Here is a 26,830-nt window from a genome sequence, read left to right as displayed (position 1 = left end):
ACTCGAAATTTGGCGAAAATTCTACCAACATTTACCACCGTCCCCCCTTCGCAACGGGGTTTCTTTCGACCCGCTGCGACGGATGCTGCGATGGATGTTGAATCGCACCACCGGAAACGCGGCGCCGTGTACACTGCCGCTCAGAAATATTAGGACACCTGTTCTGTTTGTGTAGGAAGTGTATTTCTTCGGTAAAGTTAGAGTTGTATTTCAGTGGAAATATGTGTACAGTGACTTCCACTAATATTTAGACACTATTTAGAATATTATAACTTTTTTAACATTAGACCTAACGACTTGAGCTTTTTGAAGAAATTAGAAGGATTAGTGTGCTAGATGGCGTGTACGAAAAATTTGGAAAATATTGCAATTTGTGGAAATCGCGAAGAAAATTGTGCCGCCAGCGATGGCGATAACAAGGGGCTTCGCAATTAGCTAGTAACTCTTCCACTTGGCAACATTTTTACTTCTAAAAAATTGGAGAAGAAAGTTGAAAGTTACATTTGTATCCTCTAAAAAAATTAAATCAGTTCAGTTAATAGTTATCTATGAAAAAAATTCCAAAACTTCACCTATTTTTAGACGCCTTAGGCTTCAAACAATTTCAATAGACAATAGTAGCATACAGTAGATTTTAACAGAAATCAGTAGATTTCGTTGGACTGCAGCACAGTCCACTAAATTTCAATAGATTCCAGTAGAATTCGGTAGATCTCAGGTGTACTTGACATTCAGCAAGTGTCCTAATACCCACGAATGGCAGTGCATGTAACTTTTCGCTCGTTCTTTTTCCCCAATCGAGCCGTCCTTTTCACCTGAAAAAATTTCTCCGCGCTTCACCGGTAGAATTTCAACGCGACAACTTTTCATTTCCTTCAAAATCGTACGCGTGTCGCTTTGCACGAAGATCAAGGGACAAATTATTAATCCTTCGCACTTGTTAGTCGATCATGAACGAATCTCGGGTTAGTCGTGATTAATTCTGAAGCTTTGCAATTTTCAAGTTACTGCAGAGTTACTTATGCGACACGTTAGAGATGTGAATGAATTTTGCGCGGCGAATAACGATTGCTTTAGTATGTTACCAGGGCGAAAGTCTAATTACAAATGAAAACTTCGGGGGGTAATTATAAACGACGCGTTTACAAGTGTTGGAAATTTCACTATTAGGCGAATCTGTGAATTGTCAAAAATTTGCACTTTCACTCTTCAATATTTGCTTTCGCGGTGGAACTTACGATCCGATTGTACACGTTGCAAATCTTCTTATTCCACGTGAAACTTCGTGGTACCGTTGAATTGCTTATCGAATTAATCACACTCGAGATCGTTTACGCGTTTCGCAACACTTAGACGCGAGATTGTGATTTTGTCCACTATTGTGCCGTGATATAACTTCTGTAAAATAATTGGCGCCACTTTTCGATCGGAGATTATCGATAGAACCGCGAGAGTTGCAATAGCAACGCAATCGTGAGAAGGTGATTAAATGATTATGAAGTCGTGTGTGTTTATATATAACTTTTTCGAAACGAATCGCTTATCGTTGGAGATTGAATTCGACAGCACACTTGAGAAATTTAAAACCTGGAGAACGTAGTTTATTCATTTTTTCGAAGCTCGTATCGTTCAATAACAAAATGGATCAATATCTTTTTGCTTTGAACTTATGGACGAAGTGTGTGTAATTTATGATTCTTCTGATTTTACCGCCAAGTTTCTCCACGAAAACAATCCTCCAGTTGCACTCTGTGTGAATCTTCATGCTGAATTATGCGAGGGTCGTGAAATTTCAAGAATTCATCAACGAGTGAACGAATGATTTAGGTTCAGTTGCAATACTCGTTCAACTTTCTAAATGAAAAATATTCATTTTTGGCTGGGTTCCCTTGTATATCAACCCTTTCGCTGTTGAGTATTCCTTGTTTTAAGATGTATCACACAAAAAGTACATATTGATCGATAACTAAACAATTACATGAAAAATTCACATATGATAATTTTTTTATCGGTAGATCGAAGTGTCTTCAAACGTAAAAAAAATACTGATCTTTTTAATCGACAGCGAAAGGGTTAATGTCGTTGCTCGAATGTGAAGTGGGGAAACAGGTGTTTTCAGGTGCAAAGGATTAAGTGCTACGATATTCAAAGCTTCTTCTACAAACAGTACAGAGCTTCGTTATCCATATGCTGGTGAGCATACGTTTGATTGCCATACTGATAACAAATCTAAGCAATACGACGTAATTCATAGAATATAATGTACCTACAAGGCATGTCGGACGCCAAAATGTCCTAGAAAATGTATGTATCGCTCTTTGTCTGCCGACGCTCCTACGAACAAACATTTAGATACAATTGTTATGTATGCCAGCGTCGTATATTGTTATGAATTCAAGCGTCATTATTCAATCTGTTAGGTCTTACTGAAAGTTCGCGCGATTTTAAGCTATTCATTTAAAAGAGAAAAAAACTCCGTGAAAATTGAACATTTTTATTTAAAATAATTTCCATAATGTTCTATACGCACTTGGAAAATTACGAAAATTATTTTCAATAAAATAATGTTCAATTTTCACGGAGTTATGTTTCTTTTTAAATAAGTAGCTTAAAAGCGCGGGAACTTTCAGGACGAACTAATGCATTTACACTTTTTTTCTACGATTTTCGTTCCCTTCATATTTTACTATTTTTATAAACCGTTTTGCATAGTAAAAATTCAAGTTTCCTCGATTTTTGTCACTGTATATTCGAAATAACGTCAGGTTAGACGTACAGTTCTCTCCAAAAGGGTTTTTATTATTATGTTACAATTATTACTCCATTTTTTATACTTTTTATACGGAAAAAGTTGTCTTATCGAGTTGTTTAATGTTTATCAGTTACCGTTTCGATGAAACAGTAGCACGAAACTTTGCCAGTGAAATTTCTATTTTAATCGTGAGAGTAATCACTAATAAACGTCTACGGTGTAATTGACATTCGCCAGGGCAATTACTCTGTAATTGAAAATATTGATAAAGGAAGGTTTCACTCAAGCAAGTAATTCGTTTCACTATTTGTTCACGTTTTCACAGTTTACATCGCTCTATCTGTGTATTTCGTTTCAATTCCGTGCGATTTGATTGATTTTTCCGCAAAAAAAAGTTGCTTTCAATTTGAAATACTTACCAACATCGTTGCCGTCGATACGAGAAACCAAAAAAATAAGAAAAAACATAATGCATCAATTGTAACTTGTTGAATTTATGAAAACAGCCAGCTTGAACGTAAAAATTGAAATGCAAACAAGTGCGAGAAACAGGAACACAAACAAACGCAACAGCAACGAGGAAAGAATGCCAATTCAGAAGTAAGAGAAAACACAAGAAAAAAGCGAACGAAACGATAATAAAGAAATGAAACGTTAAATTATTCCTACCTGTAATTGCGTTGCAAAACTAAGATCCAAATGGTATTCGAGTGTCTTATTTGTACATCGGTTTCTTAATGTTCATTTTTCGTGGGGAAATATTTAGGCCTTTTATTATCTCAAGATTATGTGGATTTTTTTGGGGGGAAATTTCGAAATGGACATGGTTTTCCTTAGAAAAATTTTAATTATGATGTTCACTAGAGAATTCACGCTGGAGTTTATTAGTACTTCGACGTTATTCAGCTGAATGCAATATTAAAATATATACTTTGCTAATAAAAAAAATTTTTTTTTTTAAGTTATTTCTAAGTGATATTTAAAATTTCTGAATTAGGATTTTTCACTGTATCCAAATTGAATTTATGCGAAATAATACTTTTTCACGTTCAACATGTTCTTTGCCAGATGATTTTAAGCAAACTTTTAGAATGTCATACTTTGCTTTTCTTTAAACTATTTTTTTGTCATTTTCTATGAAAATTTTGGGCTAAAATAAAAACTGCAGTTATTTTCAAGAAATAAACACTTTCACGATCATCTATGATAAAAAAAAAAACTGTTCAACAGCTTAGAAAGTATGAGCGACATACATATGAGCTCTGAAGAAAAAATCGCTGTCACTCAAACACGAGTGACACGGTACATCACAAAATAACAGTGTCACTCGTATACGAGCGACGTGGCAGAGAACGTGTTAAAGAAGTACCCGTTCTGTTTAATCCCATCATGGAACTACTATTTTTCCACAAGGACAAAGTTTACACCCGAAAGCCTCGATAATTAGACTGCAAATTTTTATGCAAATTTATATTTTTGAGGATACAGTAAAAAGATAGTAGATCTTCGATAGAAAAATTATTTCACCCACCAGGTATTATAAAAAGCACTGTAATTTAGATATTTCGTATAGCTCTTCATATTACCCGCATTCTATGCCAAGTTGTACAGTAGGGCTCCATATAACGCGATCAAAAAATGAAACAGAAGCGAAACAGAAAAAAAGAACAAACAAATGAAGAAAATTCAACCGATGAAGAAACTCTACTAGCACCCAAAAATCGGTATCGATGAAACTCAATTTGTATTTCCCTCCTTATAGGGGGTCCTACTGTACTTTTAACCCTTTGCCTACGAAATGCGTATATACACCCTCTCACAGATTTATCAAAATATACGAAAGACGTAAATATGCGCCTCTACAATTTTCTTACTGTAACACCTTATTTTATTTTTTTATTTTGGTCAATGAGCACATAACTCTTGCCGTCTGTATTGATGGTTCTGTGCGAGAGTGCGCCGCAGTCAAAGGGTCAAATTTCCTCTAAATGCATAAAAATCCGCAGTCCAACCTATTCGTTGAAAGCCTGAAAAACCTTCGACCCCCTGCCAACCTGAATCTTCCATCACCCTTAAAAAATCACGTACCAACCTCCAGCGTGAATCTTGAACAAAAAAAAAAAAAAAAACAAGAAGTTCCTCCTCCACCCGATCTACCACCTTTCGACTGACCTTTTAGACATCGATCTCCTGACCGACGTCCCGGAAGTGTAGCTCGGCGTATTGCATTATCGTCGGCGCGGACGGCGAGCGTCCGTCACCCAGATTCGACGACAATCTCTTCGATTTGTTCCGGTTCTTCGCGTCCCCGGGGTCCGCGTAATGCGTGCTCTCGGCGGGGCAACGATTCGACGACTGCCGTTCCCATATCTGCTGGGAACGGGAGCTAGGGTTCGACCTGTGATAGTCGGTGGGACACTCCGCGATGTCGTCCTCGTAATAATGCGGATAGGAGATTTTGTACGTCTCGGGTATACCGAGCTCCTGTACCTGATGGAAGCTGGTCTCGCAGGAGGGCGCGCTCGCGTACGCGTCTGTCCTCCTCGTTTGATCCGGCCGCCTCTGTTTCTGTTTCCGTTCGCCGCGTTTGTGCTTCCGGTACTTTTGGCCACGGTCGCTCGAACGGGCACCGTGGCGACGCGGTTGCCTCGTGGCGTCGTGGTTCGTGTAGTTCTGATGCTCGTCGTCCGGATGCAACGAAGCCGCCGCCGCCGCTGCTACCACAGACAGGTGGTTCTCGTGTTGCGTCAACGCCGGCGGACGGCTGTTTGCGTGAACGAACGAGGTCTGCAAGGGGCTAACTATCGAGGAGTGGTACAGGCTGCGCGTTAGTGGCAGTGTTAGTTGGCTGGAACTGTTGCTCGGTAACGGGTAGCTGTACTGCTGCATCTCCTGCCGGTGCTGTTGCTGGTAGTGTTCTTTGTAGTTGTATAGGCTGTCGGTCTGCAACAGGCACGGTTAGTCGCTGGGGATACGGCCGCCGGGGGAGGTGTCGTTAGTGAACGGTTATCGCGATATCGAGCCTGGAGGCGAAATGTTATTTCGTCTTTCGACGGGCCCGGCCGCGTCGAACAACGCGGCGGAAGCGATCGGTTTGGCTCCGTTCGTCGATCGACGGATTGGCTTCCCTTCGACGATCGAGAGATTGAAATTGACGCGACGAGAACTAGGATCTCCTGGCTCGGGGTTCTGACGATCCTTGGACGAGACGAAAACGCGTTGAATGCTGAGGTACCGAGGTAATTTAACTGGGAGATTGCGGGGAGAGACGACGTCGTGGACTAAGCTAATAGAGCTAAGTGTCGCTGAGAATCTTTGTAGGTTTTTTCATTATTTTGTTCCATATGGAACATTTTTTCGCAAGTTTCGACGAAGCATTTAGAATAAAATTGCCAATATCCATAGACAACTTTTTTCACGCCATTACTGTTTATTTCGCACGTTATCACCCTTACAAAGCCAACAACGCGACAGTCGCACATGAGTAACAGTGTTGATTTTCGAGCAGCTTTAGCACGGTGCCATAGGAAGACACGTCAGCTACGTATGACTGATGCGTAAGTGAACTCGTTAAGACTATCGAAAACTAAAGTCAATCGTATTTTATCCCTCTTCAAAGCAACAAGCGTAAAATAAACGCAAAAATCTGTCTCAGGTATAATATTATCTTCCAATCGAAGAAATTCCTTCAAAAAATTCCAACAATTGCTCTATTTAACAGTCCACCGACAATTCCGTCCTCCCAACTTTCATCAGAGAAATACACAACCGGTGCAAATCGATTCTCCTCCTTCTCAACAAACGCGAAATGTAAATCTAGGCATGCACAGAGTAATCCCGAGAATGAGCCAAATGTCGTTATCGTATTCCTCTCGGTCGCGGTGCTCGTTAAAAGGTGGATCGTTTAAAGCTCGCGTCTCCGTCTCGAAAAAGAAATGTTCCTTCGTGCACGATAACCGACTTTGCCAGCCGAAGCATCGGTATCTCCGCGTTTCTCTTCTTTGCCTACGACCCCGGCAAATATCTCTTTACAATCTCTCCAAGACAATGCCGGGTCTCGTTGAAAGAGGGGGCTTTTCGTTAAGAAAAGAAAGAAGAGAGCGTAAAGAAAAAGAAAGAAAAGAAAAACATCACGCGGCCGTGTCTTTAAAAGGCTTCGAAATAATATTTTACCTCCTTTTATGGACGAGGTTGAAAAGCTTCGCGGTAAGCAACGTGGTGGTATTGGTGTGTGCGTGTGTGTATACATATGAGGTGTATGCGTGTCGGTATATTTGTTGTGGAGTGTAGAAACTTACTTGGTTCGCGGCCGACATACACAAGGACGGTCGCTACATAGGTGGCCAGATCCAGCTTAGCAGGGAAAATATGATTTCCGATTATAACTCGGCAACTCCAGCAACTCTACCTCCTATTTGCTCGAAGCTGCTGTTTTATATCTATTGCGGACACGTAAATCGTACTCATGCAGTAGGTGCGTTGCTAATTATTAGAAACTGGTGCTTAAAGGACAGGATTTACTTTGTCTATCTCGCTGCTCGACCTTCGTTGCTGCCGCCTCAGCCACCCTCGTTCAATCTCCTCTCTTCGTCTCTTGCCGCGCGTTGCAGCAAGCAAGATTACAGGGATTGAATAGTGGGTAATTTAAGAAAATAGTCGAGCCAAGCACAGCCAAGCTAATTACACGAGGCTCTCTTGTTGCGAAATTTACGCCATCCTGTTGCGTTTGTTCACGCGGATCGCGAGCTGAGAGAACTCGAAGAGTTTCGCGGGGAATGCGATCGCTAGAAAGATTCCGAACAATTGTACGGTGGATCGTTGAATGTTCGAACGAGTGCTTGGCATCGGTAATTAAGGTTCGTTCTGTTCTGCGTTGATTGGAGATCTTTCGTGGAATGTGGAGGGATTGGGAAATTTATCTTGTTGGAGGGTTCGTTTGGAAATGCTGCCAGCTCGTTCAGAAAGTTCCGATTTATATTGCTAATTGCGGTGAAAATGTGTGCGAATGAATCAGTTATGTTTGTTGGTAGCAACCGGTTTGAGTACTGATTTTTAAAAAGAAAGTCAGTTTATCCCGTGCGAGACTCGGGCAGAGCGTCAAAAATCCAAGTACTAACTCAACAGAGACTCTTAGGAAGAAGGTTAGAAACGGAGGAGATATTATCGCAACTATGACGTAGGGTTATGTATCCCTAGTTTGAAAAATGATCACACACGGCGTAACTATCAAGAAGATACGTGTAAAATCTAAATTTCTTTGACCGTAATTCGTAATTTTATCAGACCGTGAAAGGGTTGGAAAGAAAATGATCGAGTTACGTCGACAACGTCACAGAGTAGAAAATAACGTCGAAACAAAGGAAAAGTTTTCAATTAAAATCCTCAATTCGTTCGCTACACCCTGCGATATCAAATTGATCCACTTACTCAGCTAACAGATCCCCGCCAACCCCCCGTTTCTCATGAAAAATGCAAACGATTCCGAAATATCTCCCGTGTTCCCCTTATCAGTTCCCCGAACACCGTGTAAAAAGCACGCGTAGGAAGAACACAAGAACGAACGATTCATCCCATCGTTCTATCACCGAACAACTATCAATCCCGGTCGTCTCGTTTCACCAGCGTGGGCAAGAAACGAGCGATTTCTTGGAGGCGGCAGCAACGTTCTTCTCTCTCGAGCCGCTCGAATGCGGGTTACCTTAATGTACGTAGGAACACGAGTAGTCGACAAACCTTAGTCCTAGGTAACGAAGCGTTTTTCGGTGGAAAAACGGGAGTGGGAACGTTTTGGTAGGTGTGCTTCGATGGGTCGGTCTTCTTGTATTTTCTCGGCGCCGGGATTGGTGGCGTGTTCGTCGACGTTGACTCGCACAAATGATTCTCCGTCGTCGAATGACTCTGACTCGTTTGATTTTCGCTTGTTTGATCTGTACTCGTACGGTTCTGACACGGATTCGTGGATAACGACGGTGTGTCGGATCTGACGATCGTCGCGATCGTACTCGTACTACCGTTCTTATGAGGACACTTGTATATCGGTATAGCGTAAAGCTGATACTTCCTCTGCATGTTCTCGTGCCTTCGACACAACCTCAGCGAATAGAATTGAGAACGTTTGTCCTTCCTCCGGCGTGGCTTCAAGCTGTTGTACTTGAGCACGGGCGAGTTATTCCTGGGCACGTTGTAATCGCTATAGTGCGGACCTAGATGGCTCCTGGTCGATTCGTAGCCGGAACTAGCGTCGCAGAGCGATGTCGTTCTGCTAGGTGGCCGCGAGGGATACGGCGAGCTCGGGACCGAATGGTGATGATGATGATGATGATGCAACGTGCCATGCAAAGCCGAAACTCGGGCAAACATAGGAGAAACCAACTAAAACAAAAGACAACCGGCGGGCGGCTACTTATGCTCGAGATCCACACTCTTTGCACTCCAATTCACGTTCGTTCGTCCTTCGAAGATTCTCTTCGCGTTAGGATGTTTGAGATCGAGTTTTGCTCTCGCTGATATTTCGACGCTGTTTAGAAGAGTGTGATTTGTTTTTTAATTGGACTGAATGATTTGAGTTTTTTTTTTTTTTTGTTTTTTAGAAGTTGCAAGGATTGGTACAGTGGACGACGTGTGGAAAAAATTGCAATTTGTGGAAGTTGCGAAGAAAATTGTAAAGGTCACATTTTACAACTATTTTTATTTGAGCTGGTAGTGAAATTTAGAAATTTCTAGGCTCATTTTGATTACGTGTACGTTGAAAGTTTCAAAAAGTGACCACCTTTACAATTTTCTCCGCGATTTCCACAAATTTGTTTGTACACGTCATCTAGTATACTAATTCCTTTAACTTCACAAACGAAACTCAAGTTATTTGGTCCATTTTTAAAAAAGTTACAATGTTCTAAATACGTAGTGTCTAAATATTAGCGAGAATCACTGTATTAACCTTTCATTTGATTCTTGCAAATTGAAATTGTTAGAAACGTACGTTGGATTTGTTTTCTGATTTTCGTGAGCTGCTATGAAAATTTTAACGTGTTGGTAAAAATTACAAGTGAACAATTATTTGCTAAAAAAGAAAAATGAGTCGATATTTTGAAAGGTAATTTACTTATGACAAAGTGGTAATAATTGCTTTAAAATGAACCTTTCCTGAAAATAGAATCGTTCTTTACTTCAAAAATAACACAAATTGTTAAATATGAAATTTACCTAATAAAACAATAAACCTATTCCACCGAATTTTCGTCCAATTACCCAACTATCTTCAATAACTCGTAATACTTATTTACGATTATTCTTGGAGTGCAAAGAATTAAAACCCTTGAGGTGATTCAGTGCGAAAGAAAACGTCGAGAAGATCTTTGAACCGTAAATTTAACAATTTCATCGCAGCGAATTATGCGTCTATCCAACGCCTGCAAGCTTTCAAACAGAGATATCGAAAATCTAACATTTCAAGCGTTCGTCCTGTTGGAAATAAATAAAGCGCGTGTAACGCAGCCCGCTATTATTACCTTCCAGGCTTCCAAGGTACTTCCCTATTCAATTTCAGACGACACTAAACGCGATCAATAGTTTCTACGCGGGAAACACTCGAGGAGTTTATGTTTCCATTCGTCGATATATCTTCTGCAAACATGTTACGCAATATTTGCACTGAACAACCTCTGGGCTTCGCCGAAATTTTCTTCAAACTGCAGCCAGTTTATTTCTTCTAAAATGCAAAATATACGATATGGAAATTCAAGGTTAATCAGTCGCTTATCTTCGGAGCTGTTTAATTCCGTTTCTCCAGTACTTAATAATTTTTACGATTAAGTCGAGTTGTTGAAGAATATGTTTATCGTGAAATTGTTTTTTTTGGTAAAAATCAGATTGTCGAAGGTAATTTGGAATTATTTATCAAAATTATCGTGAACATTTACTTCGAAGAGAATGTTTCAACCCTTTCCCGACGATTTTTCAATAATTTGGTGTGTTAATGGTAATTGTGAATTGTTTTAATACTGTCTCGTGCAAAGTGCTTGGAAATGTTACGCATAATTCGCATTCGAAAATTATTGGTTCTGCGAATTAGAACTGTAGCTGGAATGAAATTTATGTTTATTAACCGACACATGGTTATTGTCGTAATTCAGTCGTAGTTTGAGTCATGAGTGCGATTCGATTACAAGGGGTTGAAAACAGGGCGAAGGAGTTAAATTCAGAGCTGTGCGATTTTTGACGTTCTACATTGTAGCAGTAAAGAATTTTCGAAAAAAAGAGTTGTGCAGGTAAATTTTCAATTAAAACGACTGGCAAGGGAAAATTTTCCATTAAAAAAAAACTGGCGGGTGTCAATTTTCCATCGAAAAGTGTGTTGGGAGTAAATCTTCAATCAAAAGAGACACAATCTTGAATTTAACATTTCTCCCATATCTTGTACAATTTCGTAAATGTCCACGATAATACGAAAGCTCACAATTTCATCGACTATCGTTTCCTGCTAAAACAAAAAATTGTTTCGCAACCAGCTTCAGTTGAACTATTATACATTTTCACAAAGTTTCAAATTTTCCTTGAATTTTCAACTTGCCCAACTTTCTTTGCGAGGACACTTCATTTCCTCGCGAGCAAAGTCTCGTTCTTTCGATCCATTTTTCAAACTACACTTCGTCCTCGCCGAAAGCTCCACAAAATATGAATCACAGGTAACGAAGTTCGGTTCTATGGCTCTCTCGCGCGAGTCGGAAGATACGCGTGCGTAATTGAGATCGGCCCTGTCTGTCGTCCGAAAAATTCGTTCACCGGCTATCGGCCGGCTATTGTCGGCCGAATGTCAACTGTGTGCCGCGCGCAGCGACGAGCAAACAGGACCAAACGGACAAACTGGGAATACTGGCTGCAGAATGAGATCCGGTCATCGAGACAGCTATTGTCGCGTTTGCTTCATTTCAATCTGAGCGGGCGGAATTGCCGGCCAAGCGGTTCCGAGGAACGCGTCGAAGGCTAGCCGCAAAAAGCAGGGGAACAGGCTGCTTTCTAGCTGCTTCACGCTACACTTAAACCATTCCACCTACCTTGCCGTGCTGATTCACTCGTGGATCATCGTTGCAGCGTCGTTGAACGAAAATCGAACGAATTCTCTTACTCCTTTCGGCGTGACGGAGTAGCGTCGATCACTTAAAAGTTTCAATGTCGTATACTTAACCCTTGACGAATGTGACCGATGCTGGGTCAAATATGACCCAATGCTTACAATCTGTCTCATTTTGTTACTTTACTAGGCATTGTGCTGTTTGAAATTGTACGAATATATTGTGATTTAAATAACAAACATATTTATAATATAAACAGCGGAGACATTTAAGAGCTGGGTCAAAGGTGACCCAGCCACCGGCGTCCGAAGTTTAACGAGCTAACTTAAATCTGTCAATTTGCAGGCTGTTCCCGTTCGTCTGACAAAGTCATGACATAGGAAGGAAAAAAGTGACATTTTCATTTTTCGAAACGCGTTTCCGGTTAACAACGTCGTTCAAACTTAACGAGCGTACGAACGTCGAACGGCGGGTAACTGTCAAACACTTTGAGCCTCGTCGAGCCTCATGGTTCACGGTGACAGGTGACTATTGGTCATCGAATAGGGTTATAGACGAATAAAATCGATCGTTGAAGTATTAAAATACCGAAAACATGTACTCTACTCGTTGCGCGCGCGTTCACCGAGCGATCGGAAAATTAATTTGTTATCTTGCTGTAATTTTGACACGGTACCGAGCGCAGTATCGATCAATCGCCGCGTCGATGACGATTTATGACGCGACCACTCACGATTCGTTTCCCCTTTACCCATGGACACCGACGTGACGGCCCGTGGTTAGCACGGATTCGCCTGAATATCCATTCATTAACCCTTCACGCTTCTGCTACATCGAGAGGCCCCGGCCGCTTTATCGACGCCACGGCTTTCGCCTCCCGGACGAATTTCACGCTTTAAAGGTCCGCGTAATTTTCGACCCGAGCTTTCTCCGTCACACGCCATATTTTCCAGCGAAATTCATTTAACCGTGTGTGACAACTGTCGATTGTACGGTTTAATATATTAGACGGGAAAGTGTGAACGTTGTGCGAAAGTGTTTGCGATTTCCGTTTAGAAATTCGTACCTTGGAGTAAATTATTTCGTGGCTGGGATTGCTGCTGGTGAAACGTATTCCGATGGTAATAGCTTCCTTGTGTTTGGTTATCGAAAATTCCAGTTTATTTCGTATTATCGAGTTTGTAATCGTTTCTGATATTTGTACTTGGTATTTTTTAATTTCAAGGTGCCCCAAAGTTTGTCTATTTTTAGACACTTCTGGGTGGTTCTTAACCCTCTCACTGCGACAGATTTTAGAGCATAACTTTTGATTTTAGGTGGAAGTGTGCAAAGGATAAAATTAAGGCTTGAATTAAGACGGAAGTGCGGCAAATGGCGCCAATAGTAACGAAAGGGTTCAATGAAATGCTTTTTCTCTGAGTGCAACAAAGAAACAAATTGTCTTTTCTACTGTTTTTCAGTAGAACGACGAGAACGCATTGTGTAATTGAAAGCGTTTGAATATTACTAAGGGAAATAATATAAAATGTGTGTTGATGTGGCGAACGTTCCAGTTTTCTTTAAAAGGATGAGAAAAATTATCGAGAAAAGTGGTTTGCCGGGCAATTTTGTATCTTGACCGTCTCTTTTGTCTCCACTTAATCCGCTTGATTCTTTCTACTAGTGTTCCTCCAAGAACAAAGCGTGTTCGCGTTCTTTTGTGTGTCACTGAGCGAGTTTAAAGAGTGAATTAAGGCGCATTGTTTCGGCCAGAATGCCATCCGCGTTGCAACGTTATAAAAATTGGAAAAAAACCGCTTTACAAGGTAGTTATAGCGTAATGCCGGAACACTTGTTGCGGCAAAATGAATTTCCAACAAGAAACTTCAATTTGTCCATGTGTACTTTTACCAGAATTTCTTAATAAATCAAACATAATTATTCTTCTATTCAATCTAGTTTCACTGTGATAATTATATTTGCCATCGTCGATTAAATTAACACACCCACTGTCAAATCAATTTTCCAAGCATAATGAGCTCAATACGAAAACGATCGCAGTGATAAAATTTCCTACGAATACTCGTAATAATAAAAATCCCCTTAAGTGAATTTTTCTTCGTTCCACTCAGAAACAATCTATAATTCATTCCAATTCCAGCAAACTCCATCCGCTGTTTTCCAAACAAATACACCATACAACGTGCACTTGAATCCACTTCCTACGTAAGTTTACCTACACTTTCATCCTTAAAACTTTCCGCAACCGAACTTCAAGCCAACAATTTCCAATGCATTCAATTATCGAACGTTAATCGTCGACGCGTACCAGTTTGTTAATTAGCCGAAGAGGGGAAGCTCGATGTGTCAAGCCTGGCACCGACAACAACAAACGATCCGGGCCACAAAAGGTTCACGCGAGAAAGGTGTGGTGAGAGGGAGGGAGAGCGAGTGAGGTGGTACAACAGGTAGAGGGAACGGCTTGGTCGATCGTAAGACACGCAATTATTGAAATGGATGTCCGTTTCGAAGGGGCGAACCGTCGTTGCAGAGGGTAGGGCGCGTCGAAAGGGCTTTTGAATGCACCCGACGCGACGCGACGCCGCGTTGCATCTTTAATCAGCCACCATGGCAATTCCGTGGCGTAATCACAGGAGGGCCGGCGCGTAACGTGAGATGCAAATTGGCCAACATTTATCGACTCGCTGATTATTTAGCGTCTGTAGGAAATTGATCGCCACCCGGCCTAACGCGTTCAAAGCGTCAAGATGGGTAACAATGTCGCTCGATACCGTCGCCATTACCGTCGTCGCAACGAATCTTACGGCGCGGAGGTGTTATAAGGGAATTTTCGGCAATTTTCGGATTATTACTGGTCCAAGAGGAACGACAGGGTTAGGTGAACTTATTTGCTTTTATAAGTGGATCAACGTTGTTTCTTCGAATGATTTTATTGGAGAAACGTTAAGGAGGAATCGAACGAATGTGAATTTTCTGTTTAATTCGAATTTATATTACTTGATTCATAAGTAGATTGCGGATTTTTATGCAGATTTGTAGGGAATTTGAAGGTTTGAACATTGCACAGAATGCAGGTAATATGAAAAGGTATACGAAATATCCAAATTATAGCGCTTTTTGTAATACCTGCTAGGTGAAATAATTTTTCTACCGAAGTTCTATATACGTGTTTTACTATATTCTCAAAAATATAAATTTGCATGAAAATCCGTAACGTTTGAATTTTGCTGGAAAAGGCACCGAATTAATTTACATACCTAATACAATGTAGAAAATTTAACCCTTTGCACTCGACGTACCCTTCCAGGCACAGACAATGTTTGACGTTGCACTCGAAGTGTGCTTCTCAGGCACGCGAAAAATAAAGAGCATCAAAGAATATTGTCTTTTGAATCTTACTGATAATTTTCATATTTAATGAAAGTTCGAGTGCAAAGGGTGTAGGGCATTTAAATACCCTCGGTGTTTCAAACATGCTCAATAAACGCAAGTGTGTCGGACAATATCGTATAAAAGGTGTTCCAAAATTATGGTACAACTGACTATGTGGTGATTCTATAATATATGCAAAAATAAGTCGAAAAACAGAATAACATTTTGTCATTTAAAATTTCATTTTTGAAAAAAAAAATGAGTTTGTATATGAGGTTTTATGTTGTATTTTTGATTTTGGTATAATGGCAGAAAGTAAAATGGCGAGCTGGTAGCAATACGAGGCTGCCTGGTATTACTACCGAATTTAAAATAATAAAATGGATCGAATGTGCAAATATTTTGTTGATTCGTAATTTCATTCGAGAAGACATTTTTAAATCATTCTTGCTGCCAAATAAGTAAGTAGATTTCTTCGTTGAAAGCATCAGCCGCTGGAAATAGCTACTAATTTTTATCACTCGGTCCATTTAGTAAAAAGAGCTTTACTGTAAATCAATCAGTCCTTAAAAGCTGCTCTCTATCTTTATCGATAGAACCTGCGCGCTGCAACTACCTTTGTACAATTGTTCGATGTGCTGGTAAGTCGATTTTGAGCAGATTGTAGTAGTATTAGACTCTGAATCGTGCCTAGTTCGGTAATAATTTCTCTGAAGTTCTGGATATTTCGTTAAATTGACGCTATTGTTACATATTAGGCTATTGATTAGATATGGGGCTAATGACAGAATTGTTTGTACAAATTTACGTTTTGGAAACTTGCGAGTGCTTCAAAGAAATGATCTAAATCACCGAGAGCGATTTTCACCCGTTCAATGTGGACGAAGGCCGAGAAAAAAAAAATACGTGTCAAACACTTTTTCGAGTACAGTCATATAGCAAAGTTTCATCAGTTTAGATTAAAGATACAATTTATTTTTAAATTAAAGTTCTCCTATGTCATAAACCCATTTTATTAATACTTCAATAAAAGGCAACAAATTCTGTATGCGATTTTTGCCTGTTAAAAAATAGGTGAAAAAAATTGCAGGGTTCTATTTAAAATATCAAAGGTGATTTTGATAACTTAAAAAAAAAAAATGACCTGCAAAACATATGCCGTAAGATCCCATATAAAGCGAGCAGAAAATTGCAAATGCAAATGAAAAAAATTCTGAATTTATAATTTTGGAATTTCGTGTTAATCAAATTTCCCGCGTATCGGTCCACCAGCTTTCGTACGAAGAACACCAATTTCGATCCGCCAAAGCGACAAAGAAGAACCGAACGATAAAGAAAATTCAACGTTTACTCGAACAAAGAAGAATCGAAGGTACACGAAGATCAACATCGAAGATTGATACGAAACGGTTAGAACTCATTTTAGATCGCAGCTCTGTCGTGATTCCTGTCCCTGAACCTCGTTCGTTCGAAACTTGGTTCGGCAGGGGGGAGGAGGCTAATTATTCCTCTTCGGCCATTTTTACCCTCCCCCGCCCCACGGCCAGTCCCTGAATCGGAACAATAACGCTTCCTTGACGTGATCACAGCAGAAGTTTCGCTCGTTTCCATTTCCGAAATTAAGAGCGTTCCGGGACGAGGGGCGGAGCGGGGCTAGGGAACTTTTATTCATTGTTATCCGCTCTTTGATGTCGAAAGTGGACGACGGAGCGCGTTGCCAGTTTTCAGTTAAGCGCTCCCCTGGCAAAACACCGACGAAAACTGCGCCGAACGCTCGTCACGACGGGTTTTTAGGAAAGCTGCTTTGCAATTCCGATGGAGAAAAGCAATACTTTCGGCGTATTATTAGGTTAAAAGGTTTTCTGCCCCCTCCTCCTCTATCAGGTTTCGCTTTGAATAATGTTACCGATTTTTGTTTCAACACAGCGAGGTGGTTGGTTAGGTTTTTCTTCAACGGGACTCGATCAATTTTATCGGCGATTCTGTTGTGTTCTTTGTTTCAACTGAAAATTCCCTTGTTTCCTGTGAGAATGTCGAACGTAATGGCAGTTTTTTTCTGAGGGATGAGGCAAGCAGATAGAAGATACGATTGCTATTTTTATCGATAAACGTTGTTTTAAAATTGTTTAATTGGTTATTCTAATTTGTTCCGTTGAATACTTGGTAGGTGTCCTTTAAATTTGTACTTTGGACATTCTTAATTATTCTTATCAATGGTGTTCCGTACCGAACATTTTTTTGTTTATTTTCGCATCGAGCCTTTCTCCTTTTATTTTTATAGCTTAAGGAAATTGTAAGACGGGCCTGAAGAATCCGCGACCCATAGGATTAGCCGGGGCCGTTATTAAGCGCGTACCCTCGGTAATTTCACCACCAGAACTCAGTTTATTAACCATTGTCCCGATTTTCCAATTACTGAACTAGTGTCTTCCTTCTCTCATGTCCTATCTCCTTTTTTTCGGAATTCCCCAAAACCCCGACACCTCATCCTTCTACCACCACCTTCTACCACCACTTCCCACCACCACACCCTACGACCAATACTTAATGTTCTTATTTCTCCCATTTTTCACTTCCAAAATTAAACTCCGCCCTCAGTAGCTGAGATGCGTGACTTCCTCTGAATTTCGAATCAGTATCATTCTGAACGTTAAACAACCAAGTATTGAGTCAGTCCGAGCGCTGAACGCATAATCAAGTCGTTTATATTATAACGTTGGAGAAAGGGTATTCCGGGATCGCTTCAGACCTCGTTGGAAAACAGTCCGATTTTTCTCTCGTGATCCAAGTTTGAAACATAACTCAAACCGACGCGAGTACACGACAAATGGTATGTATACAGGGTGTCGCAGATTTTGCGCATTAAACATTGTCAGTATGTTCTCGTAAGTAAGAAAAAAATGTTATATAGACATTGGTTGTTTGAAGATTTGTTAAAAAGTTGTAACAAAAATGCGAAATGCCAAGGGAATACACTGCTGGCCAAAAGTTTGGTATCACCGAGCATTGCAATTTACACAAAAATTTTTAGAGGCAAGTTAGCAACTTTAAGAAATTTTTATCATTCAAATCAATCGAAGAATATCAATTCCAAATTTATAAAATCTATCAAACTTTCTTCCTACTTATACCCGTAAAACGTATTGACAAAGTTTGATCGGAAAAACTGGGAAATCTTGTGCAAAAACGGGGATACAGTATGAATAAAATTTTCGTAACATTGAAAAAGCTCTAACTGAAAGGCTGGTCAATTTCATTAATTTTCAAATTTCGCGGTTCCAAGCCGTTGGTTTCGAAAAAAACATAATTCCACTGAAATCAGACATTTTCTTTCATCACAATACCAATGCTACAGTTATTCGACCAAGTTCCAAAAAAGCTCTAATTGCAAGCTGATCGATTTCGTTAATTTCACCCAACAGAATCTTCTCTCACTTTTTGTCAAACTTCTATTACTCATTCCTTCGTCGTGCTCCAATTCCACCCTCTCCCCTTGTAAGCAAAATAATGGCGAAGAAAAAGGAAGAGGACCATTGTTACGTGAATATACATAAATCACATTGTTTTCGTAGTTGTCGCCCATCGAACGAACCCTTTTCTCGTTTGTTTTTCCCCTCGGGGCGAAATAATTTTTAACGTTAATGGATTTTCCGCATTAGGGGGTAGAAAATGGGCAATACACAATTATACGTCGCGGGCATTGTGTCACAGACGAGATCAGAATAAAACGTCGAATTGAAAAGGGAGGAAGAGAAGAAAGAAAAAAAAAAAAGGAAGGGTGGTTCTCCACTCAGGGCCGGGGAGAATTATTTCTTAATGAAGCAAAGGAGGTGCTATTACGAAGACCCTATCGAGCCTCGTTTCAAATTACCCTTTAATAATTTCGATGGTCCGCAGTTTTTATTTCCTACTTATTAGCGGACTCGGAGGGGAGCGTAAACAGGCTGCCAATTAAAACTGTCGGATCGTAACAATAAATCCTGGCAGTCGCGCGACGCGGCTATTTACATTCTCAAAGTTGCAATCCTCCTCTACGATTCTTTGCCGCTGAATGCTCCTGCTGTGTGTGAAATTTTGTAGAAAGTAATCTGACAGCCAGACTGCTGAATATAATCGTCGAAACGAGTAACAGAAGTGGAATTTCCTAGCTGAGAAATAATTCTTGTAAAGTGAGAGAAGTGTTGCACGAGTTGAATTTCCACGGAAAATCGTATTGCGATGCTGGGTTTCGCCTGAATTTCGAGAAATTGAGGGTAGGTATTGGGGGTGACACTTAAATCCGAGCAATTAAGGATCGACGTTGCGTGGAAAAGAAACGTGGCGTGCGGATGACAATACAGAGAGTGACTCGAGGATGGAAATATAGGCTGTTTAAGGGTTTGAGGAAGATGATCTTTGGATTACGACTGTGTATGAGAGTTAACCGCAGGGGGGTGTTTTCGGACACCTGGGGCTTAGCGAACCCCCGGCATCCTGAGCTTCGAACGCACGCTGCGGCCCAGTCTGGGAACAGAGAACCAAAACGGGGTGTAAGGCCCCCATGCGGTCCGGGAACTCAGGCTGATCGGTGCAGCAACCGGCTACTCTTTAGGAGTGCCACCAACTACCTTTCCCCAACATCCCCTTATTCCATTCCATCCACTACCTTTCCTCATTTTCCTTTCGCTTGTAACAGGGTCAGAGCGCAGTACTTGCGTGTACTGGTGAGTCCGCCTTCCCGTGGTTCCCCGTGGCAGTCGACGTCGGGGTATTTGCTCGGTTTGACTGGCAACGTGACGAAAGGGCTCGTCCGCTGAAAACGCTCAGCGGCGTGGCTGGATTTTTCCATCGCCCGTTATGCAGATAATTTTGCTTAACGGAGATGTAAGACTTAATGTCTGGGGTGCTCCAAAAGTCCTTCTGAGGGGGGCATACACTACTTGTGTAGGAGAGTTGGAAGGTGAAGAGTCCAGTGTGAGTAATGGTCAAAGTTGGTGACTAAATATATAGCTGTGGATACAGATGAGACTCTGGCTGAGAAAGAAAATATTTGAGGGTATAATAAAGACGATAAATTCAAAATTTTAAATAAAAACTTTATGTTTGAATTCACTGTTAATACGCGCGTACTCTGTCGGTGCGTAACCGGGGAAAGTATTTTGACCTGGGTTTATTGCACCCCTTGCTGGCCTAAGGACTCCGAGAAACCAGCTAGTCAGTCTAGTGCCGTCGTTCAAATTGAATCCCACGCTTAGAACCGCCACAATAGTTTAACATTCACTAGGACATTTCACTGGAGTTATTTATTGTAACAAACAACTTACAAACAATTACGTGTTACTTTTTCACAATCAATCAAAACTTGCAACACTTTAAAATCTATCGTCTGTCATACTCATTCTCTTACGAAAATCTTCCGGCAGCGAAAGGGTTAACTGTTGAATTTCAACGAAACTCCTATATTTTCTAACTAAACGAACAGATAAATGTTTGAAATTTTCGTTCACCGCATCGTACTCGTTCATGCCGCCTCATATATACGCAAGTATTTTATTACGCGATCCTAATTTCACCCGCGTTCCATAAAAATTTTACGTCGTCTCCTTTCCTCTGTCGCCGTAAACGTGTCGTGCATAACGCAAGGAAACGTGTCGCATAAAGAACATCCCGAAACGAGAAGAGAAGAGAAGAAGAAGAAAAAAAGAACACACTGTGAGTAATTTAACGCGTTCGAAAGCGAAAGAAACGGCTGGCAGGAGAGAAGAGTGACAGCGGGAGCTTCAGGAAAACACTATAAGAGTGTAGGGTGTTATTGTGATTCCTGTTTTCCGCGACGAAATACGATACACATTCAATTTCGTCTCGTACGCGATACCCTCTTCAATATTCAAATTAAAATAACAGGATTTTTCCTGTTCACCGTCGCCGAACGAGCAGTCCTACGTTTCTCCTTATGGTAGAAGCTGAGAATGGCGAGCTTAACGCGTCGAATAAATTCGTTCGGAGTCTCGTCAGGGACAAGCGAGCTTTATCTTAAGGGGCTGTTTACTAGAATTCAGATTGCGTCGTGTGTTTCGTTGAAATGAAAATCTTTCGCCCGGTAGCTTGTACAGTGGCAAAGTGGATTTGAGAAATTTTTAGGTTTGAGTATGTACACTGTTGTTTTTAAGTGTTTGGACACACGTTGTGTTTGTGTAGAAAGTATTGTGCGATTTGAATTGCATTTTGTTGGGAAAGTTAGTGTCGCATGTGTTCGTGATTATCAAAGTGGACTAAGTTACGTATTTTTCGTTTGGAGACTTTTAGAATTTTCCCTTTGGGTGTGTTGAAAAATGTTTTTCTTTCTTTTATAACGTTAATTTTGTCGGTGAAAAGATGGACGCATCGTTCACTTAGACCATTTTCATAATCAGAGATTCTAGAATGAGTAATCTCTTCTTTGGGATTTTAATAATTTTGTAATGAATTTTGCGTGTCGAATAATTTTATATTAAACTTGTAAGGATAATGAGGCTTGCTTCACATTCAGTAAGTAGATTTTAGTAGATTTTAAATTTTCATGTAGAAGATTTTAATTTGAAATTTGAGTATGTATTGTGAAAATTTGTACGAAGATAAATTTGATGTAAAATCTACTCATTATGATCAGACAATGCGTCCCTCTAAAAATTTCAGTCTGTTAACATATCTACGTTGAATCATTTTTTTCTATTAGCTTTCTTCCGAAGTTAAATTTCAGACGTATACCAGTAATTAAGTAATTGAGACTTGAATGAAATGTTAAATAGAATTAAAATCTATAAGAACGTTACACAGACAATCAAGCTGTTCAACAATTAATAAAAAAATACCTCGTCGACTTCAAGTGGCATATTTATTCGTTTACAACAAAGTGGTTATACAGTTCAAAATCGTAAATATTTCCAACAATGAAATACAAAAATATTTCCAATATTTTATCAAATTGCATCTCTTGTACTACTTTAAATCACAAGACTCTTCAATCTGGTCATATTTGTAAAAACACCGAATTCCATAGTTCGATCTTGATGTATGAAATATAACATATGGTATCAAAAATGCAAAATGACTGTGAAAAAGGAAATTTTTATAGTGAACATATTTTTTTTTTTAGTGTAAATCAGATTTCATCTTTCTTTCTCTTGGAGATTCGAATTTTGAATGCTCTTCCAATACGTTGGCAAAAGTGTATGGAAATTATTTAAAATAAAAATGTTTAATTTCAGCAGAGTTATGTGTTTTCAAGATGATCGGTTTAAAACCGCGAGAAATTGAGGGATGACCTAATAGAATTTCCATAAAGTGCACACGTGTGCTCGTGGCAATTTTAACACGAACCTAATTCACGCTAATTAGGACTACCAAACGTCACGAATTTTGACATATTGTTTTTACTGTGTAAATTTTATTATTTTTAATGCGTATAGAAGCATATTTTTTCAGTATTTCCTATTTTATAGAATAGTTTATTATAATTTATTAATCTATTATTACATAGAACAGTTAATTTTTTTAGAATCGACTGAAATCAGTCGCTGATTAACGCACAATCCCCCGATTGGAATCCATCTAATTTTACTACAAACGGTATCGTTTTCTCAACGGGTAGGAAAAATTCATAGGATATTCCGCTGGGAATTGTTGCGCGACACCATTTCCTTCTGCGCGTCATTCCTCAGATTTTCTCTTCCGCTTTGAGGGCTGCTCGATATGACGAAAAGCGAATTCAATAGGTCCGTCGGGAAGAGTTCCTACTCAAAATGATCAAAGTTATCAACGGATAGGAGAGGAGCAAAGACGTAATGCTTCCTTATAAATCATCCGAGAGCTTTCACCGTGATGCGGAAGTCGGTCTTCTCGCAGGCAAGCTCATCGTTTTTCGCTTTTTTTTTTTTTTAATAACAAACCTTCCTGTGCTTTTGCTATTTGTCGAGTTATCTTTTATATCCTTCGTATCGTTCTGTGATCCTCTTTCGTTCACCTAATCGCGCTTTCGTTCTCCTTTCTACCAATTTTTATAATTTTGCACTTACGTGTTTTTCTTCTTTTTCATTTTTATTAGACATTATGTTCAAAAATTACACGTTTCTTTAGAAGTGGAATTTTAAATATTTTTGGAAAAACGAAGGTGGAGTTTATGCTCGATTTATTTCACGATGAATTTGCCAACGGAAAACCATTAATCGTCGCCGCGACGTCAAGATATGACGATTTTAACACATGAACGCGTTATTTTAAATACGATAAACCGAATAGATGTTCAGGCTATAATTACAGAGAATTCGTTCAAACGCAATAAATTACACGGACGCACCAGTATCGGCAATTAGCGTATGTTAATTCGCTTTGAAATTTATATTTTCCGAACACTTGATGCGTGCGTCAATCTTCTGTATCTCGCAAACATAATTCCGCCTGTGTAATAAGCACGTTGATGTGTTTAACGTGAAATATGATTAATCCGCTATTGGCAACTGTGAAATACAGGGTATACGTATGTTTAAGATAATTTATGTTTCCTTTCGAATTTGTAAATAGGCTTTACTTATCGTACACTCTCGATCAATTTGGAAATTACGAAAAATGCTGTCGTGTCAATTTGGATTTACCATGCGGAAATATTACAATGAAAAATGCGAAAAAAATGTGTAATAGATGTCCTAAGAATTGTCATCTTTCAGAGTGATTTTATAAAGGAAATATACGTTGAGTATGTTTTTCAGATTTATCACAAACCAAAATTTCATCAAAATCGGTGTTTATCATTCCAGGACGTTCCCTTATTAAATCCTTAAACAAATATAAAATAATCCCTCCTTCGACAAGGAAAGTAATATGTTTCCAAAAGAAATATGCAACTTCATCGACAGTGAATCGAAGAATCTTTTCCCAAGATTTTGATAATAGGCGAAAACGTTGAAAGAGGAAAATACAGTTTCATTTAACAGTAAGAAGCAACAGTGAATTCCAAGTATCGCGATTATTCCACTCGAAAGAAGGGCTACACTTGTAAACAAACTCTCGAAACACGATCTTCAGTCTGAAACGTTCCATAATCCATTAACTCGCTGTGCAAACAGAAGCGAAACACGCGGGATCAACTATTTTTCCTCTGTCAGTTGATTCCGCAAACTTCCATCAAAGCTGAACGCAACACCTTTCCCCCTGTTCTACTTGCCCCGCTAACAGGAAACAGCCCCCGGTTTCCACCTCAATTTCAACAACGCTCGCGAATCGCAAATGAACAGGCAAATAATAATCAGCGATATTGTTGCAACGGCTCGAAACCCGGCCATTTCGCGCTGTGCATACTTACCGTTCCTTCAAATAAATAAACATTTGGACGCATGATGTAACCGCCGATCGATAATTTACGCGTTAATCTGTCGCGGCCGGTCGAGTGGTTACCGCGATGAAATATAGATCTCTCTCTCTCCCCCTGGTGAACAGAGGGCTGGGTAAAAGCTTCCGGGACCAGAAGACGCCCGACAAAGGGCCCCTCTAATATCCACTCTCGTGCCTCTTCGCGCTTGCCTCTCCTGTCCATACTCAATTACTTCGGATACGAACCGTTCCTGCTTCCGATACGGCCATTACGGAGACACTCGGTTAAAGAAGAGGGAATTAACCCTACTTCTGTCGTGGCAGACACCGTGAACTTGGTCCTGTCTGCGAACGGTGGACTCACCCTTTGCACGATTTTCTTACCCCTCGAGCCCCCGGTATTCGTGGAAACGTGGGGAGGAAATTTTGCTCGGGCAAGTGTTTGCTAATATAAGGTTATCGAATTCTACCCGGTGATAGAATTTCCGTGGTATGTAGTTTAGGTTGGAGCGAGAGTTGTGCGTGAACGGAGAATACTTGAGTGACAGAGGTGCGAAGAAGAGTGTTTTGGGATTGAGTATTTGGGAATAGCGTGTGAATGAAAGGTTCGTGGTTATCCGAGGAACGAGGGGAAAATAGAGAGAGAAGGGAGCAAATTTTCTGGACAAGTGTTTGCTAATGTAAGGTTATCGAATTCTACCGGTGACAGAATTTGGACAGTTTAGACTGGGACGAGAGTTGCGTGAACGAAGAATAGTTGAGTTAGAGCGATAGAGTGCTTTGGAATTGAGTATTTGAGGATATCGTGTGAATGAAAGGTTCGTGGTCATTCGAGGATTTGAGTGGACGTCACTAAACGAGAGGAAAATAGAGAGAGAGGGGTGCAAATTTTCCGGACAAGTGTTTGCTAATGTAAGGTTATCGAATTCTGCGAGTGACAGAATTTCGTGATAGTGTTTAGTACTGGAACGAGAGTTGCGTGAACGAAGAATACTTGAGTTAGAGCGATAGAGTGTTTGGGATTGAGTATTTAAGAATATCGTGTTAATGAAGGATTTGTGACTGAACGAGAGAAAAACAGTATCGAAGAGAGTTTGCTGAAATAAGTTTATCGAGTTCATTAGTTTAGCGTTGGGCTCTCACGGCCGATTGTTCAGCGAATAAATTAACATTCATTCCCCAGTAGAAATTTAGTATAACAACTATCCAATGGAATCCTCACAAGAATCTGCTAAACATTCTCTACAAGTATCCTCACAAGACTACGTTCAAGTCCTCGGTACACCCAGTGACGTCCGGACGCTCAATAAATGTCACAGAAAGTTCAAACGCGAGTGCAACTCTTCAAGCTCAGCTTGAACAGTTTCACGCGCAAAGTGCGCCGTTGAACAGTTCTCGTAAAAAGCTGTCGACTTCTTCCGCGTTTCTTTCCCTTTACGCTTTCTCCGCGGGACAATGCATTAGCCGTATCGTTAGATCTTGGACGTGTTTATTATTTAACGCGCGAAAACGATCGATGTTTTCTCGCTTGTCGCCGCCGACGTCGCCGTAAGGGTAAAAGATATCGCGAAGTTGACGTTTTTAAGTATTTACGAGTGCCACGGCGCGTGGAATTTAAGACTTCCGGTAGGGGCCGTAAAAGGAGGTCAGAAAGTTACGTTACAATATTAAATTGCGCGCTGCTGGCGACTAGCCTGAATTATTCGCCGTTTAATTTCCCGTCCGGCTCGCCTCGTGGCAAGTATGCTCGCTATGCTTGGTTTTTTAATTATTGGGTCCATCCTGCACGAGTGGAATTTTTTAATGCACGTAAGTGCATCTTTTGTATTCTTTATACGAAGATCAGATTTTACACTGGTCTCACTGTAACGAGGATTTTTTACGCTGTTGCTACACGTATTGCATCCTGCATCGATTTATGAATTTTTAATTTTCCTTTGAGAAGTCTGTAGTGTAGGTGGCCGAGGAAAAAGCACCTATTGTGCGATTGTAGCGTTGGCTCAGGCGTGTTTAGGCTGACAATAAGAGTTAGGTTTAAGCTAGAAGAGATTTGTTTTATTTTAGAAAAGCGTGTGAATGTGAAGGGTGAAAATGCGTATTTTTCCTTGGGAAAGTCAATCCCAGAGGAAATTCACTATACGAGGTGTGGTCGAAGTGTATTCAGTGTGTATGTACACTACCAGCCAAAAATTTGGAATCACTTGTCAATTTACACCAATATTGAATCTATTGCTAATTTTTTATAGATTTGAAATGATGTTGAGATCAATAGCAATTTACCCCATTTCGATTAATATAAATTATAAAAGAC

General features: G+C 40.2%; 1 protein-coding gene across 1 annotated transcript in view; it reads right to left on the bottom strand.

Annotated features, from left to right (window-relative positions):
- Positions 1–4,927: 4,927 nt before the first annotated feature.
- Positions 4,928–26,830, bottom strand: part of LOC108578676 (hemicentin-1) — a 212,908-nt gene continuing 191,005 nt past the window's right edge. The window contains exons 21-22 of the mRNA XM_017942050.1: positions 8,486–9,124; positions 4,928–5,695 (exon numbers count right to left, since the gene is read on the bottom strand). Coding sequence (XP_017797539.1) covers positions 4,928–5,695; positions 8,486–9,124 — 1,407 coding nt within the window. The remainder of the gene's footprint in view (positions 5,696–8,485; positions 9,125–26,830) is intronic.

This window comes from Habropoda laboriosa, unplaced genomic scaffold (assembly GCF_001263275.1).
Source record: "Habropoda laboriosa isolate 0110345459 unplaced genomic scaffold, ASM126327v1 scaffold69, whole genome shotgun sequence".
NCBI lineage: Eukaryota > Metazoa > Arthropoda > Insecta > Hymenoptera > Apidae > Habropoda > Habropoda laboriosa.
The sequence above is the reverse complement of the archived record's forward strand: the minus strand, read 5'-3'. Positions and strand labels throughout refer to the sequence as shown.